The sequence below is a fragment of the Pelodiscus sinensis genome, chromosome 3 (assembly GCF_049634645.1).
Source record: "Pelodiscus sinensis isolate JC-2024 chromosome 3, ASM4963464v1, whole genome shotgun sequence".
Taxonomy (NCBI): Eukaryota; Metazoa; Chordata; order Testudines; family Trionychidae; genus Pelodiscus; species Pelodiscus sinensis.
In genome coordinates, this window is record NC_134713.1 from 17,463,991 (window position 1) to 17,479,231 (window position 15,241).

The following is a 15,241-nucleotide window of genomic DNA, read 5'->3' on the forward strand; positions in this document are numbered from 1 at the left end:
TTGTTTTTGCAGATACAGAATAACATGGCTACCACATGCTACCACACTAATAATTATATATATATATATATATATATATATATATATATATATATATATATTTGTAAATCCCAGCATGAAGCATAATAAGGACGAAGGCAATGAAAGAGATGTGTCATGAACACTGTGATTTGGATGATTTGTTTAGCACATAAACTTGTTCATTTCTAATGTAAACAATGACTTATTTCATCTTGCAAACTGATACATTTTATCCCAGTAAGAGTTCATTTTAAGGCTGTTTTTTGAAAATTCAGTCCAAATATCAAAGTAATAACCAGTATTAAAGAAATATGCAGCATTTGCTTTACTAAAACAGTGTTTGCTTTTTGAACAAAATAATGATGTCATACATAGTATATTATTATGTCTTGGAAATGTCAGATGTTTATTACCCCTTATGGCTTTTGTCTTCTCCCTTCCCGATCTCCTATTCTAGGTTCTGGAGAAGCAATGTATGATAGGAATGCATTTGATTGCAAATATGAAAATTCCTTACATCACAGACTCTTAGATTCAAATTTTAAATTCATCAGGACAAACAAATATGAACCGACACTCGCTATCAAGCAGACCATTTTGCTTACGGCAACTAGCACTCTGGGCCCTCAGCTTTCCTTTTCTACCAATATGGATTTCAGACAGAAAAATAATTTGAATGTCAATGAAGTACAAATGCAAGGGGAGCTGAGAGTTGCTTCAGCCTTTGCTAAAGCAATTTATACTCTCTCAAGCAACAACAGCAAAAACAGCCACGAGTTAGCTGGGACATCCAACCTGATATTTGACTCGTCTTACCTTCACTGTACCAACGAGATAACTGGCAAAAGTACCAAAGATGCACTGTCACTCACTTCAGTCTCTAATGTTCAAAGAGGTCTCATAACAAACACAGCTTCACTGAAGTATGAAAAGAGACAGCTGACTGTGATGTCGGAAACAAATGGAAGATACCAAAACTTTGTAGGTCTCAACAAATTTGAATTGACTTTGGCAATGCAGAAGGCTGCAGTTCGCTCTGAAAACCAAGCAATTTACAAGGAAAACCGGTATTACACCCTCTTTGCAGGTTCCCTTAATTCTCAGGGTCTTGAACTAAATAGTGATATTACTGTGAATGGCCAAAGAAACCGAGCAACGCATAAGTCTACATTAAGGATTAACCAAGATGGTTTGGCCAGCAGTGCAACCACTAACCTGCACCTTAATCCGCTAATGTTAGAAGAAGAAATGAATGCTAGAATTGATGCTTCTGGAGGAACCTTGGCAGTTACTGCTAAGGGGCGCTATGGTAAAGACAATGCACAAATCAACATAGATGGAAGAATGGCCCTAAGGGAAATAGCACTGGGAAGTGTATATCAGAGCACAATTCTGGGTATGGATAGCAAAAACGTCTTAAACTTTAGAATTAATAAAGAAGGACTCAAGTTTTCAAATAACTTAATTGGCTCATACGAGGAAATGAAACTTGAGCATGTGAATGAGCTGAACATTCCTGGCTTATCCTTAACATTTTCCTCAAAATTAGACAATGCCATTAGCTCGGACAATTTCCACAAGCATTATTTTGACCTACAGTTGCAGCCCTATTCACTCATAGCTAAGCTGAACAATGACTTAAAATACGGTGAAACTGATGTAACCAACAAAGCACAGTTACGACTGGAGCCACTGAAGCTGACAATGACTGGTAATGTGAGAGGCACCTACAGAACAGATGAAGTGAAACATGCATACACCATCACTTACGCTGACCTGGCTGCAAATTTTAAAACAGACACAGCTGCAAAAATTCAAGGCACAGCTCTGAGCCACAACATTAACCTGGACGTTGCAGGGCTTGCTTCCTCAATTACTATCAATACAAACTATAATGCAAAATCACTGCACTTCACCAATGTAGTACGTTCTGCTATGGCCCCGTTTACTATCACTGCTGATGTGCACACTAATGGTGATGGGAGACTATTTGCTATGGGAGAACATACTGGACAACTGTACAGCAAATTCCTGTTTAAAGCAGAGCCCCTAGCTTTTACTTTCTCCCATGATTACAAAGGCTCTACCAGCCACAGCCTAACTACTGGAAAAAAATACACTACATTACTGGATAACAAAATCCATATGCTTTTCACTCCATCAGAACAGTCGAGTGCCTGGAAATTGAAGAGTCAAGTGAACAATAACGTATACACACAGGACCTCGGTGCTTACAATGATGCAGAAAAAACTGGTGTAGAACTTAGTGGACAAGCTTTAGCAGACTTCACTGTAATGGACTCACCAATTCAAATACCATTAATGTCTGAACCAATTAATTTAATTGATGTTTTAGGTCTGAGGGATGCAGTAGACCAGCCTCAAGAATTCAGCATCTCTGGTTCTGTGAAATATGATAAGAACAAGGATGAGCATGTTATCAACCTGCCATTCCTTGAATACTTGCCCATTTACTTTGAACAAATCAGGGGTGCCATTCTATCCACACTGCAGTCTATCCAAAAGCACTTTAAAAGCATAAAAATAGATCATTATGTGAGGAAGTATAGGGCAACTATAGAAAAATTCCCCCGGCAGGTTAATGACTACATGGACAAATTAGATTTCAAAAACAGGGTTAACAGCATGAAAGAGAAGTTGGTTGCTTTCACAAATGACTATAGAATAACAGCGGATGACCTCCAAAATGCACTGGAAAATGCCAAAATCAATTTTCAGGAAGCACTGTCACAGCTGCAGCTTTACCTGATACAAATTGAGCAACATGTCAGAGATAATTATAAACACTATGACATTAGAACAGTTATTGAAAAACTGATTGACCAAATAGTTGAAAAAATTAAAGTTCTAGATCAACAGTATAACATCAGTGCGACAATGATTACCACTATTCAAGACTTACAATACATTATTGCTCAGCATGATCCAAGCGAGAGCAGTGTCTCAGTCTGGATTCAAAATATGGAGGCTGAGTACAAAATCATAGCTCAGGTACGAGGAAAGCTAGAGCAGCTCAAGAATCAGATTCACAATATTGATGCCAATCATATTGCAGAAAAATTAAAACAGCAGGTGCAGGATGTTGACATTAAGGGTTTTTTAGAAAAAATCAGGAATTCATTACCTATGAAAAAAATGAATGAAATTATTGAAAGAATTAAAGATATCCTCCTAAATTTGATGGAGGACTATGAAGTTTCTGAGAAGATCAATGCTTTCCAAAGCAAAATGCATGACATGATCATGAAGTATGAGATTGACAAGCAGGCCCAGTTTCTAATGGACAGGATGATACAAATGTCTGACCAATATAAAGTGAAAGAAACTGTCCAAAAGCTCACCATCTCCCTGAAAAAAATTGATATAAGATCATTCTTTGATAAAATTGTTACTGTTATTGATGATGCTGTCAAGCAAGTGCAAGAATTTGATTATCAAAAATTGGTGGATGAAGTCAACAAGTTTCTTGACTTGGTTATAAAACAGCTAAAGTCTTTTGACTATAACCAGTTTGTAGATGAAACAAACAACAAAATCCGAGAAATTACCCACAAAATCAATGATGAGATTAGAACTCTGGAACTTCCACAGAAAGCAGAAGCATTAAAAGAGTACATGAAGGATATCAATGCTATGGTTTCAAAATTCGTGGAACAATTAAGAGACACCAAGCTCGCAACAGTAATTGATTGGTTCAGAGACCTCATAAGTTCAACAGTATTTGCTGATCTAAAAGTCAAGCTAAATGAATACCTGGAAGATCTACGAGACAGGATTTATGAAATGGACATTCCAAAAGAATGCCAGAGATATCTTCAGAAGGCAAGCCAATTCTACAATAGCATTGTAGGATATATTTCTGAGCAATGGAATATTGCATCTGAAAAGATTGCTCTTTTAGCTGAGCAGTATGATGTAAAAAACTGGGCTGAAAAAGTCAATGTGTTTGTTGAAACAGGTTTCATTGTTCCTGCAATTAGAACAGGCATAATCAATATACCTGCCTTTGAAGTCAGTCTCCGAGCTCTCCGAGAAGCGACATTTCAAACCCCAGATTTTGTAGTTCCATTAACTGACCTGCATATCCCCTCTTATCAGATACACATAAAGAAACTTAAAGACATACAAATTCCAGTCAGGTTTACTACTGCAGAATTTACTATTCTAAATATGTATAAGGTTCCCTCCTATACAATTGACCTGAATGAAATCAAACTAAAGATTGTGAAAATAATAGACCAAATGATGTCCAGTGAATTTCAGTTGCCAATACCTGACATGAATTTTGCAGAACTAAAGATGAAAGATATGCTTTTTTCTGACATTTCTTTCCCAGCAATTTATATACCTGAGCCACAAATACCTGAATTTTTGATTCCTAAACTAAATCTAAATGAGTTCCAGTTTCCTAACATTCAGATACCAGAGTACCACCTGCCACGCATTCCACACACAGTCACTGTACCTACATTCGGCAAACTGTCTGGTGCTTTCAGAATAGTCTCCCCATTCTTCACGCTGTCTACTCTTGCTGGCATTCATAACACTACCGTTTCTGTAAACAGCCCAGAATTTGTAGCCACCATTTCGGCTCAAGCAACATCCCGAGTAGATTTCCTTGCTTTCACTATGAATGCAGACGCACGCCTCTCAGCCCCGGAGATGCAGCAGCTGATACTTAAAGAAACCATGAAGGTTACCCATTCACTCGTTAAAGTTGATCACAACAGTGAAGTGATATTTTTAGGGACTTCTGTACAGGGGAAAGCTGAAACGACTACAAGTTTACGTACTACCAAGAATTTGATAGAAGTGCACAACAACTTACTCGTCAAGCTACAGAGGAAAATACTGATGCAGAGCAAGACCACATACTCTCACCGACTGAACATCCCACAAGCTGATCTCTCCAGCCAGGCGGATTTGATGAATGATATGACAACAGAATTAGAAGCAGGACACGTCTCATTTACTTCCAGTGGTAAAGGAAACTGGAAATGGGCTGCCCCAGATTTCTCTGATGAAGGCACCCATGACTCCCGTGCCACTTTTACAATTGAGGGGCCCATTATTGCATTTGTTGCTGAAAACAGGATAAACGATAAATACTTGAAAATCAACCAAAATGTGAATTATGAATGTGGTCTCCTAAATTATGCAACACTTCAGCTTCAGTCTGTAATTGAGTCACAACATGTGGGACATAGCAATTTAAGTGTACACGGCACGGGGCAGCTTGCAACAATGAAAGTAGAAATCAAAGGCAATCATATGGCTAAGCTCAATGGGCGAGTTTCTGGAACCATACGCAATAACGTAGCCCTTTTGGTGCAGCCCTTCGAAATTAGTGTATCAACAAACAATGATGGGAATGTGAAAGTTAGTTTTCCATTAAAGCTGACTGGCAAAATTGAATTTCTGAATAACTATGGCCTTGTGCTCAGTTCCTCTGTTCAGGAAGTTAATTGGCAAGCTAGTGGCAGGTTTAATCAGTACAAATATTCCCACAGAATGTCTGCGGGGAACACTGAAGACAAAATTGAAGCCCACGTGGGAATGAATGGGGAAGCCAACCTGGACTTCCTAAAGACTCCTCTGTCAATTCCTGAGCTTCACATCCCTTATGTTGGAATCAAAACTTCTCAGGTGATGAAAGAATATTCCCTGTGGGAACAGACAGGCCTGAAGGATTTATTGAAGACTACAAAGCAATCATTTGATTTAAATCTGAATGCCCAATATAAGAAGAACAAAGACATGTATGCACTCCCAATTCCCTTAAAAGCAGTGCAAGAAGGAATTAATCAGTACATAATCTTCTTCAATAAATATTTTGTGAAGGGAAGGGACAATGCATTGGATTTCCTCACCAGTTCATATAACCAAGCCAAGACAGAGTTTGACAAATATAAAGTAGAAACTTCACTCAACAAACTACCACGGACTTTCAAGATTCCTGGGTACACCATTCCCGTTGTAAACATTGAGGTCTCTCCCTTTACTGCAGAGCTGCCAGCATTTGGTTATGTGATCCCCAAAGAAATAAGCACAACAAGCTTCACCATCCCACTTATTGGGTTTTCAGTACCATCTTACACATTAGTCCTACCATCGCTGGAGATGCCAGTTCTTCATGTCCCCAGTGATCTGCGCACACTGAAACTTCCTAAGTTCACAGTGCACCCATCAACCCATATCTTGATTCCTGCTTTGGGAAACATTACCTATGACTTTTCATTTAAATCCAGCATGATTACCTTGAATACAAATATTGGACTTTTCAACCAGTCTGACATTATTGCTCGCTTCAGTTCCTCATCTTCTTCTGTCATTGATGCAGTGCAGTTCAATTTAGATGGTACCACAAGCCTGACAAGGAAAAGGGGCTTGAAACTGGCCACAGCATTATCCCTGAGTAATAATAAATTTGTGGAAGGAAAGCATGAAAGCACTGTTAGTCTAACAAAGAGGAACATAGAAGCCTCAGTGACAACAAATGCAAAGATCAACTTGCCAGTTTTTAAAATGAATTTCAATCAGGAACTTAAAGGAAACACTAAATCCAAGACTACTGTTTCCTCAGCAATTAATTTAAATTATGACTTTGATACTCTTAAATATGGAGCCAGTGCTAAAGGTGCAGTTGATCACAAACTTACTCTTGAAAGTCTTACATCTTCGATTTCTGTAGAGACATCAACAAAAGGCAGCATTAATGGAATGCTATACACCCAAAATCCATTTTCTGGAATGCTAATCCATGAGGCAAATACCTATTTGAACTCTAAGGGAGCTCGTTCTTCAGTCAAGCTGGAGGGTAACTCTAAAGCAGATGGAATCTGGAATGTGGACGTGGCAGAAAAACTTGCCGTTGAAGCATCTACGCAACGTGTTTATGCAATCTGGGAGCACAATGGGGAAAACTATGGACAATTTACCCCTCTTTTGAGAACTAAAGGGACTCAGAACTGCAGAGTAACCTTAGAGCTGGTTCCTTGGAGTATGTCAGCAGCTCTTCAGATACAAGCTACTCAACCAAATTCTTTCTTGGACATAGCTTCAGTTAATCAAGTAGTCTTATTGAACATCAACACTGAAAACCAGAAACTTGGTTGGAAGGGTGAAGGCCAGATTCAGTCATTATCTCTCAGTCATGATATGCAGTTATCAAATGAAAAAACAAAGGTGCAATTTGACATTTCTGGGTCTTTGGAAGGACATATTGATTTCCTCAAGAACTTTGTGTGTCCAGTGTATGAAAAGAGTTTATGGGATATCTTGAAACTGGATCTCACTACCAGTGCTGACAGGAAGCAATATTTAAATACTTCTGCCTCCATAGTTTGTACAAAAAGTGAAGATGGTTACTTTTTCCCTTTATATGTGAATAGACTGGCTGATGGCTTCACAATCACAATTCCTGAGATGCATCTAAAAGCTCCAAATCCAGTTCTTACAACTCCAGAATTCCAAGTTCCTTTCACAACCCTGCAAGTTCCATCATATACCATGGACTTGCGCAATATAAAAATTCCACACAAACTAAGCATAATGCCTTTTGACATCAATTTACCCTCTCTGCCACGAATGGGAATCCCCAAAGTAGATATAGGAGCCCAGTACATTACACTGGAAGAATATAAAATTCCATACTTTGAGGTGACAGTACCTCAGTACCAAATAACTCTATCTCAGTTCACTCTTCCAAAAAGCATTTCTCTTGGTAATATGCATGTGGATCTGAATCAAGTTGCTAATAAGATTGCAGACTTCGATTTGCCAACTGTTACAATTTCTGAGCAAAAAATAGAGATTCCACCTCTCAAAATGTCCTTGCCTGCTGGAATTTATTTCCCTGCATTCAGTGCTTTGACTGGATCTTTCAGAGTTGCTTCACCATTGTATAATGTTACCTGGAAAACCGACCTGAAAAACAACAAGGACTCTTTTACAAGTTCTATTGATTCAACATCCAGTTCAACTCTACAGTTCCTGGAATATGACCTGGAAGGTAAGATGAATTTTGGAATTTTATACTGAAAAATTTGGTTTTCAAATGTTAACATTTTTCCCAATAATTTTCCATTTCAAGTGCAGTTGCACTGTGAGAGAGAGACGTAAAAGAGGATCCTTTCCCCCTTGCTATGTTCATTTTAGTGACAAAATAACTTTATAACTTCTCATTCCACTTAGCCCCGTAGACTAGTACAGCTAAAAGAAAGAGATCTACAGGTTGGACCTCCCTCGTTTAGTACCCTCAGGACATGACCGGTCCCAGATGAGGGATTTTGCCAGAACAGGGGAGGTCATTTTGGACCCCTGCCACCAACCCCCCTGGCCTGGCCGCTGGACTCCCAGCTGGCCCCCTATCTCCTGCTGGCCTCTCCACCCTGCCAACACCACTTGGCAGCCATTGCTGCTGTGGCTCCGGTACTTGCCGGGCAGCCCTGCGCTCAGGCTTCAGGACTCATGGGGCAGCCGTGTGCACCGCCCTGGAGCTCTGGGACCCACAGGACAGATGTGCATCACAGTTCCCTGCCCCACCAAGCTACCACAGCTCCCAGCCCCACCAGGTAGCCACGCTCCAGGTCAGTCAATGACATTGGGGAGCCCTGCAGCCACATGCTGGGCAGCATGCTGTCAACTTGATGTAGGCAACCCACTGCAAGGGAACCTTGCCACTGGCCTTCCACTGGGACTCTCTGGTCCTACAATACCCTGCTGGATCATGGATGTTGTCAGACCGGAGAATGCTGATTAAGAGAGTTTCAACAATGGTTTCTGTTCCTTCTTGCACATCATCAGCCCATTTATTTTCAGTAAGGCTGTGTCTAGACTACATGGCTCCATTGACGGAGCCATGTAGATTAGGGTTGTAGGCAAAGGGAAATGAAGCGGCGATTTAAATAATCGCCGCTTCATTTACATTTACATGGCTGCCGCGCTGAGCCGACAAACAGCTGATCAGCTGTTTGTCGGCTCAGCGCGCTAGTCTGGACGCTCCCCTGCCGACATCAAAGCCCTTTGTCGGCAGCCCCGTTATTCCTCGTGGGATGAGGCTTGACTTGTGTGTGACTTGGAACATGGTGAGGCTTGACTTGTGTGTGACTCGGAACCACAATTCCATATCCAGCTGAACTACAGGATATAGGCTGAACCTCTGCAGTCCAAGTCTCTCTGGTCCAGTAACATCTGTGGTCCGGCATGATTTTAGTTAGCTGGACTGCCACTAATCATGGGTGTGGCCACGTTTTCTGCAGTTCCATAAAGTTTGTTTACACCCACCACTCTTGGCTGTCAGTGTTCTGGGCTGTTATTTAGCTCAAATTTTCATCTAAATGTTGTCTAAGGGTATGTCTACACTAGCCCCCTAGTTCGAACTAGGGAGGCTAATGTAGGCATTCGAAGTTGCAATGTTCTCGTCCAGTCGCCATTTTTAAATTCCACTAGTCCAAAGTAACTGCCCACGGCTACACGCGGCAGTGAAATGGCAATTCCATGCGGAGTAACAGTTAATTTGAACTAAGGACTTAGTTTGAATTGCCATTTCACTGTCGCGTGAAGCCAGGCTTCATTTGCAACTTCGAATGCCTACATTAGCCTCCCTAGTTCGAACTAGGGGGCTAGTGTAGACATACCCTAAAAGCCCAGTAAGCAGTAGACATGTGGGTAATACGGCTAGAAAATATTGACCTCCCATGGTCCGGCAACTTCTCTGGTTCAGCACCAATCAGGTCCTGAGGATGCTGGACTAGAGTGGTTCAACCTATACCATGTTATCTGTTTTCTGCAGAGATTCAGGAAAGTGACACAATGTGAAATCTCTTTTTTGCAGCTGTATCAAGCTACAGCAAGGAAGGTGACATGTCTTTGGCAAAGGCCACATGCAGCTTTTCACATCGTGACATGAGTGTGGACTACAAGATAGATCTGCCTATACAAGGAAAGAGGTAAAGATTTGTTCAGGTGGCAATGGTTTATCATAGACACAATGGCAAGTGACAGATTATGTCTTAGAAACTTAGCTCCTACAAAGCATCTCCCTGGGCTGCCCTTGCCATCCCATTCCCATTCGATAACTGGGACATTGAAAAATATACTTTCCCAATATGACTGTTCTGAACATCCTGCCACTCCACATAACTAGTGAAGTGTAACTGAAGTTTTCATATAATCAATTATTCTGATTTTCAAACAGCCTCTACTGAGGTTCTCTTTCTGTGAAAAGAAAGCCATTTACTTGCAATTATTTATACTCAGAATTGCAGTGACTAGGGTGTCCAACTACCTGATTTCATCTGCATATGAGGACAAACAGGGCATGTCTACGCTGGAGAGTCTGCTACTTCAAAATAATGGGTTTGTTATTTCTAAATAGAATCATAGAACTGGAAGGGACCTCAAGAGGTCATCGAATCCAGTTCCCTGCTCTGACCACAGGACCAAGCACTGTCTAGATCATCTTTGATAGGTTTTTGTCAAAGTTGCTCTTAACAGTCTCCAGTGATGGAGTTTCCACAGATTCCCTGGGGAATTTATTCCAGTGTTTAACCATCCTGAGAGTTAGGAAATTTTTCCTAATGTCCAATCTAAACTTCCCTTGCAATTTAAGCCCATTGCTTCTTGTCCTATCATCTGAGGCCAAGGAGAATAATTTTTCTCCCTCCTCCTTGTAACACCCTTTTAGATACTTGAAATAATAAAATCCTGCTTGTGAAGCCAAATAAACTTATTTCGAAATAGCTATTTCAGGAGTTATTATTTCAAAATAATTTATTTCAAAATAACCTGACAGTGTAGACATAGGCACAGTGACTGCAAACAATTGTAACAAGAACAGGGCACAATGTTTCTACTTATACTTATTTTGCCTCCAGTATACATGTGGAAAAAAGAGAGGCTAGTTAGTTCAATTCTGACTTTATAAGGATCTATTCTGCAGTCCTAATTCAAGTCAAACTGACCAACTTCAGTATGGAGCTTTGCCTGAGATAACAGTATATAGTTCTTTGACCCTGAATTTGCATATGTGTTAAAGTCCCAAGATAAAATGCTGATAGTAAAACTCTTAATTTTCTTTTGCATGTTTGGCTTTGGTTATACTTTTATTAATCATGAGATACACCGTAAGAAAACCTACTGCAATATATATTTCTTTAGGAGCAGCACTGCCTCTTAGCTTTCATTTGTTACTTAAACACTGTTTGTTTTTATCAGAATCTTGGCTCACACTGCATCTCTAAACATCACCAGCCCAACCTTTACTGATGTTCAGCTGAGTTATTGGGGAGATAGCCACAGGATCTCCTCGTCAGTATCTTCACCTTCTGCTGGCACCCTGGGTTATCTTGTTGAGATGGACACAGATATCCTCCGAGGGAAAATTTACTACCAAACTCAGGTAGGCAAGTCTTGAAATGAAGCAAAAACGCAGTGTGGGGACTGGGTTTTTACCTTTTAAAATGATCGTACTGCTTAGGAAATGGGCTGGAGCGATAGTTTTGAAAACTGACCTCTGTTCAAGAAAAACTTAAACATAAACCCTGCAATGTGAGCATCCTTTACTCATTCTAACGTCACTAATATGAGTTAAGCCCAGACTGGAAATAATATTCTGTAAACACTTTCAAATGTCAGAGATTATTTCAAGTTCCCAATATATTCAGTCTTGGCAGAGTCTTCAGATCAAAAATATGCATCTATTAGGAATTGGAAACAGGGCAAACAAACTAATTTGAAATAAGTCACTTTACAGCTATGAGATGGCAGTAAAAGCTCTATTTTATGAACTAATTGAAGACTGAGGCATTTATTAACATTGAAAAGGTCATAGTTACAGTAGTATGATACAAAAGTTGCTCTTTGAAGCACGCACAGCTTTCTCTTTGTCCTTCAAATCACTGCAAATCAAATTCCAATGAAATGAAGGCATCAAAATGTGAAAGGATGTCGATTTCTTCACTGACATCTCTTTTGTTATGTGATCCTTTTTCTGTTGGGGAATATGGTTTGCATAGCTGGTCATTTGTATGGTGGGAGTTCATGAAAATTGAGGTCCTACTGCACTTGCAATTACTGTAAAAATGGCCCATTTTGGAACCAGCAACCTAGAAGTGATGGGAAATAATGAGATACTGAGAATAAGTTCTAGCTCCCTGTCAAGTGTCTTTTGTGGAATCAGGATTGTGAGGCACAAAGCTAAAAGCCACTCAATGGCAGCAAAAAATGCCAATTCTGAGAGTCTACAACAATAATTTCACAATTTCAGACTTAATAGTCTAAGACTGTGATATGTTAATTTAGGTAGCATATAAAACTCACAATTTAACTTGGGTAAAACTGAAAGCTGGCAAATATATTTACTTAGGGCCTGATTCAGCTACCTTTAATCAGACTGAGAAACATTTATAATAGTAGTCCTGATGATTTAAAGAATTGGAGGATCACATATTTGTAATGCTTTTGTATTAAGAAAGTGAATCTTATTCAATCATCATATAAAATAATTAAATAGAATCTTAGCAATAACATCACAGGATCTTAGTGAATGAACAGAACTAACACCTACGTCTTGCATCATTTTTGATGCAATTAACAGGCAATAAAAAGGAATTATAAAGATGTTATGAAAATAACAATTTCTGCCCTAATTTATTTTCAAATTCCACTATTGATAGATTTAAGGAGAGAATTTTATCCAATACAAATGTAAATATATGAACAAACACATGGCAGACAAAACTGAGTTTATATTCAAATTAATTTAATGCAAGATAAGAAAATTTCTATCGTAAATACTTTTATTTGTGATTTAGGATCATGGTTTTAGAATAGAGGTATCATGTAGCATTATTTTAATTTATTTGAATTGGAATCTATTTTTTCACTTATCCTATTTTGGTTTTTCAGTATACCCCTGAGAAAGAAACTGACATATTAAAAAGTGAGATATCATTCAAGAAACCTGACCTGATTCAGATCAAAACTAACTGGAACGATGCTGCTGCTACAGACATGTTGAATGGTCTAAAAGAAAAAATACCTAAAATGACTAAGGCACTTTACACCAGTATTAACAAGTACCACCATGAGCATACAGGGATGGAAATTAGTGATGCCACCCAAAAGCTGAAGAACATCATGCAAAATGAAGCTGAAAAAGCATATCGATTAACCACAAGAAAAATAGATGAGATCGATCTTCACCTTCGCAACACTGCCTTCCAGGCCACTGGGAAATACCAAGAGATGACAGTCAAAGCTAAACAGTTATATCAAGAAGCAGCAGATCAAGCAGTCCAAATTGACTACCAACAAATAAGGGCAAAGATTTTTGATGCTACAATGAATTTACTAAGGGAATACCAGAAGAGGATAAAGCACCTAATAGACTCAGCCATCGAATTCCTGAAGATCACAAAATTCCGGTTTCCTGGACTAGCTGAAAAGCACACTGGTGAAGAACTATATGTAATGGCTACCGAGGAGACAGCAAAAGCTACTGATGCATTGATTTCAAAAATACAAGAGTATTTTGATGCTTTGATTGCTTTTGTCAATGAGATAGAATTTAAAGTTCCTGCTTCTGACAGAATTCTTAAAGGTAGTGAAGTGCTTGATCAAATTAAAGAAATGCTAAAACGTTTGCAGAATAATGCCAGACAGATATTTGCTACTCTTCAGGAGGCTGACTTTGCAGAAAAGCTTAAGCAACTGAAACAATTAGTGCAGCAAGTTTTCCAAAAAGTAGAGGAAATTATTAGAAACTTGCAATCAAAAAACTTTGAAGAGATTAAAGACCAAGCACAACAGATGTACAATGATGCCATCAATTCAGACTATGCAGAAAAAATGAGCTTCCTGGCAGAGAATATTAAAACGTATCTTTCCCAGTTAAAAGATTTTAGCAAGCAGACATGTAATGAGATTTCAGAGAAACTACATCAGATTCTTCTATATGTGAAAGCACTGCGGGAGGAATATTTTGATCCAAGTTTAGTTGGGTGGTCAGTCAAATACTATGAAGTGGAAGACAAGGTGCTAGACTGGTTAAAGAATTTAATAGATGCCCTCATGGACTGGCATGCCAAGTACATTGGAGATACTGCTGACTTAGTTTCACGTCTGACAGATCAAATAAAGGAATTTGTGGAAAACCATGGACAGAGGTATTATGATCTGGTGACTGATGCAGATGGAAAAGGAAGACAGAAAGCCATTGAGCTCTCTTCTGCTGCTCAGGAAAAGATCCGATATTGGTCTGAAACTGCTAAAAAGAATTCTGCCGAATATAACAAACTAGTTAAAGTGAAAATTCAGGGTGCCCATAACCAACTCAGCCAAGCCTATGAAAGGCTAATTAGTGCAACGCAAAAGTTAATTGACCTGACTATAGAAAATTACTCTACATTCCTGCAGTACATCACAGAGCTTCTCCATCAACTTGAGAAAATGACAACTGATACTATAAGGCCATACATAGCTGTTCGTCAAGGAGAGCTTAGACTAGACATACCTATACCATTTGACTTGCTATCAATTTATCAAATGCCCCAATTAAGTGAGGAGGCATTCCAAAAAAAATTGGAAATAACACGCATGTTGATTCAGAAAGGCATTGACCAAGGCTCCAAGACATGGATAGAATTGCAAACATTTATTGACCAGCAGCTTGCTGTTGACCAACTGAATATTCAGCAGATTATGGAAAATATACAGAAGCGCATAAAAACCTGAATGGACATGTAGAAGAGCAAAAATCAAAAGTTTATACCACACTGTATTTAAAAGATGACAGCAATCCTCATACTGGAACTTCAAAAAGAGAGTCTCTGAGTTTGTACTTATAAATGAAACTAAATAATCTACAGCAGGTTATTTTAATGTGCTTCAAAGGCCAATAAATGAATTCTTTATTACATTCTTGTGTTATTCATTATAACCCATTTTACTTGGGTCATGAGCCTGATCCATTAGGAACAACAGAAGTCTTTACGTTGACTTCACTGTGTGTTGGGACCAAGTCAGTAGTGTACAGTTAATTTTGTAAATAGTCACAAAAGCTAGGGTTTCAAAACTAGGTCAGATTTATAAGCCTGTTAAAAAGAGTAACTTGAAAATGCAATTATTACAAAGTGCAGAAATTAACCCCAAAATATCCTTATAATTATCTGGGAGAAGAAAAAGAAGATGAATCCAT

The 15,241-nt window shown here is 39.0% G+C and overlaps 1 protein-coding gene across 1 annotated transcript in view; it reads left to right on the plus strand.

Annotated features, from left to right (window-relative positions):
* Positions 1-14,962, plus strand: part of APOB (apolipoprotein B) — a 47,004-nt gene extending 32,042 nt beyond the window's left edge. The window contains exons 26-29 of the mRNA XM_075923425.1: positions 479-8,053; positions 9,878-9,992; positions 11,260-11,443; positions 12,952-14,962. Coding sequence (XP_075779540.1) covers positions 479-8,053; positions 9,878-9,992; positions 11,260-11,443; positions 12,952-14,778 — 9,701 coding nt within the window. The 3' untranslated portion in view covers positions 14,779-14,962. The remainder of the gene's footprint in view (positions 1-478; positions 8,054-9,877; positions 9,993-11,259; positions 11,444-12,951) is intronic.
* Positions 14,963-15,241: the final 279 nt, after the last annotated feature.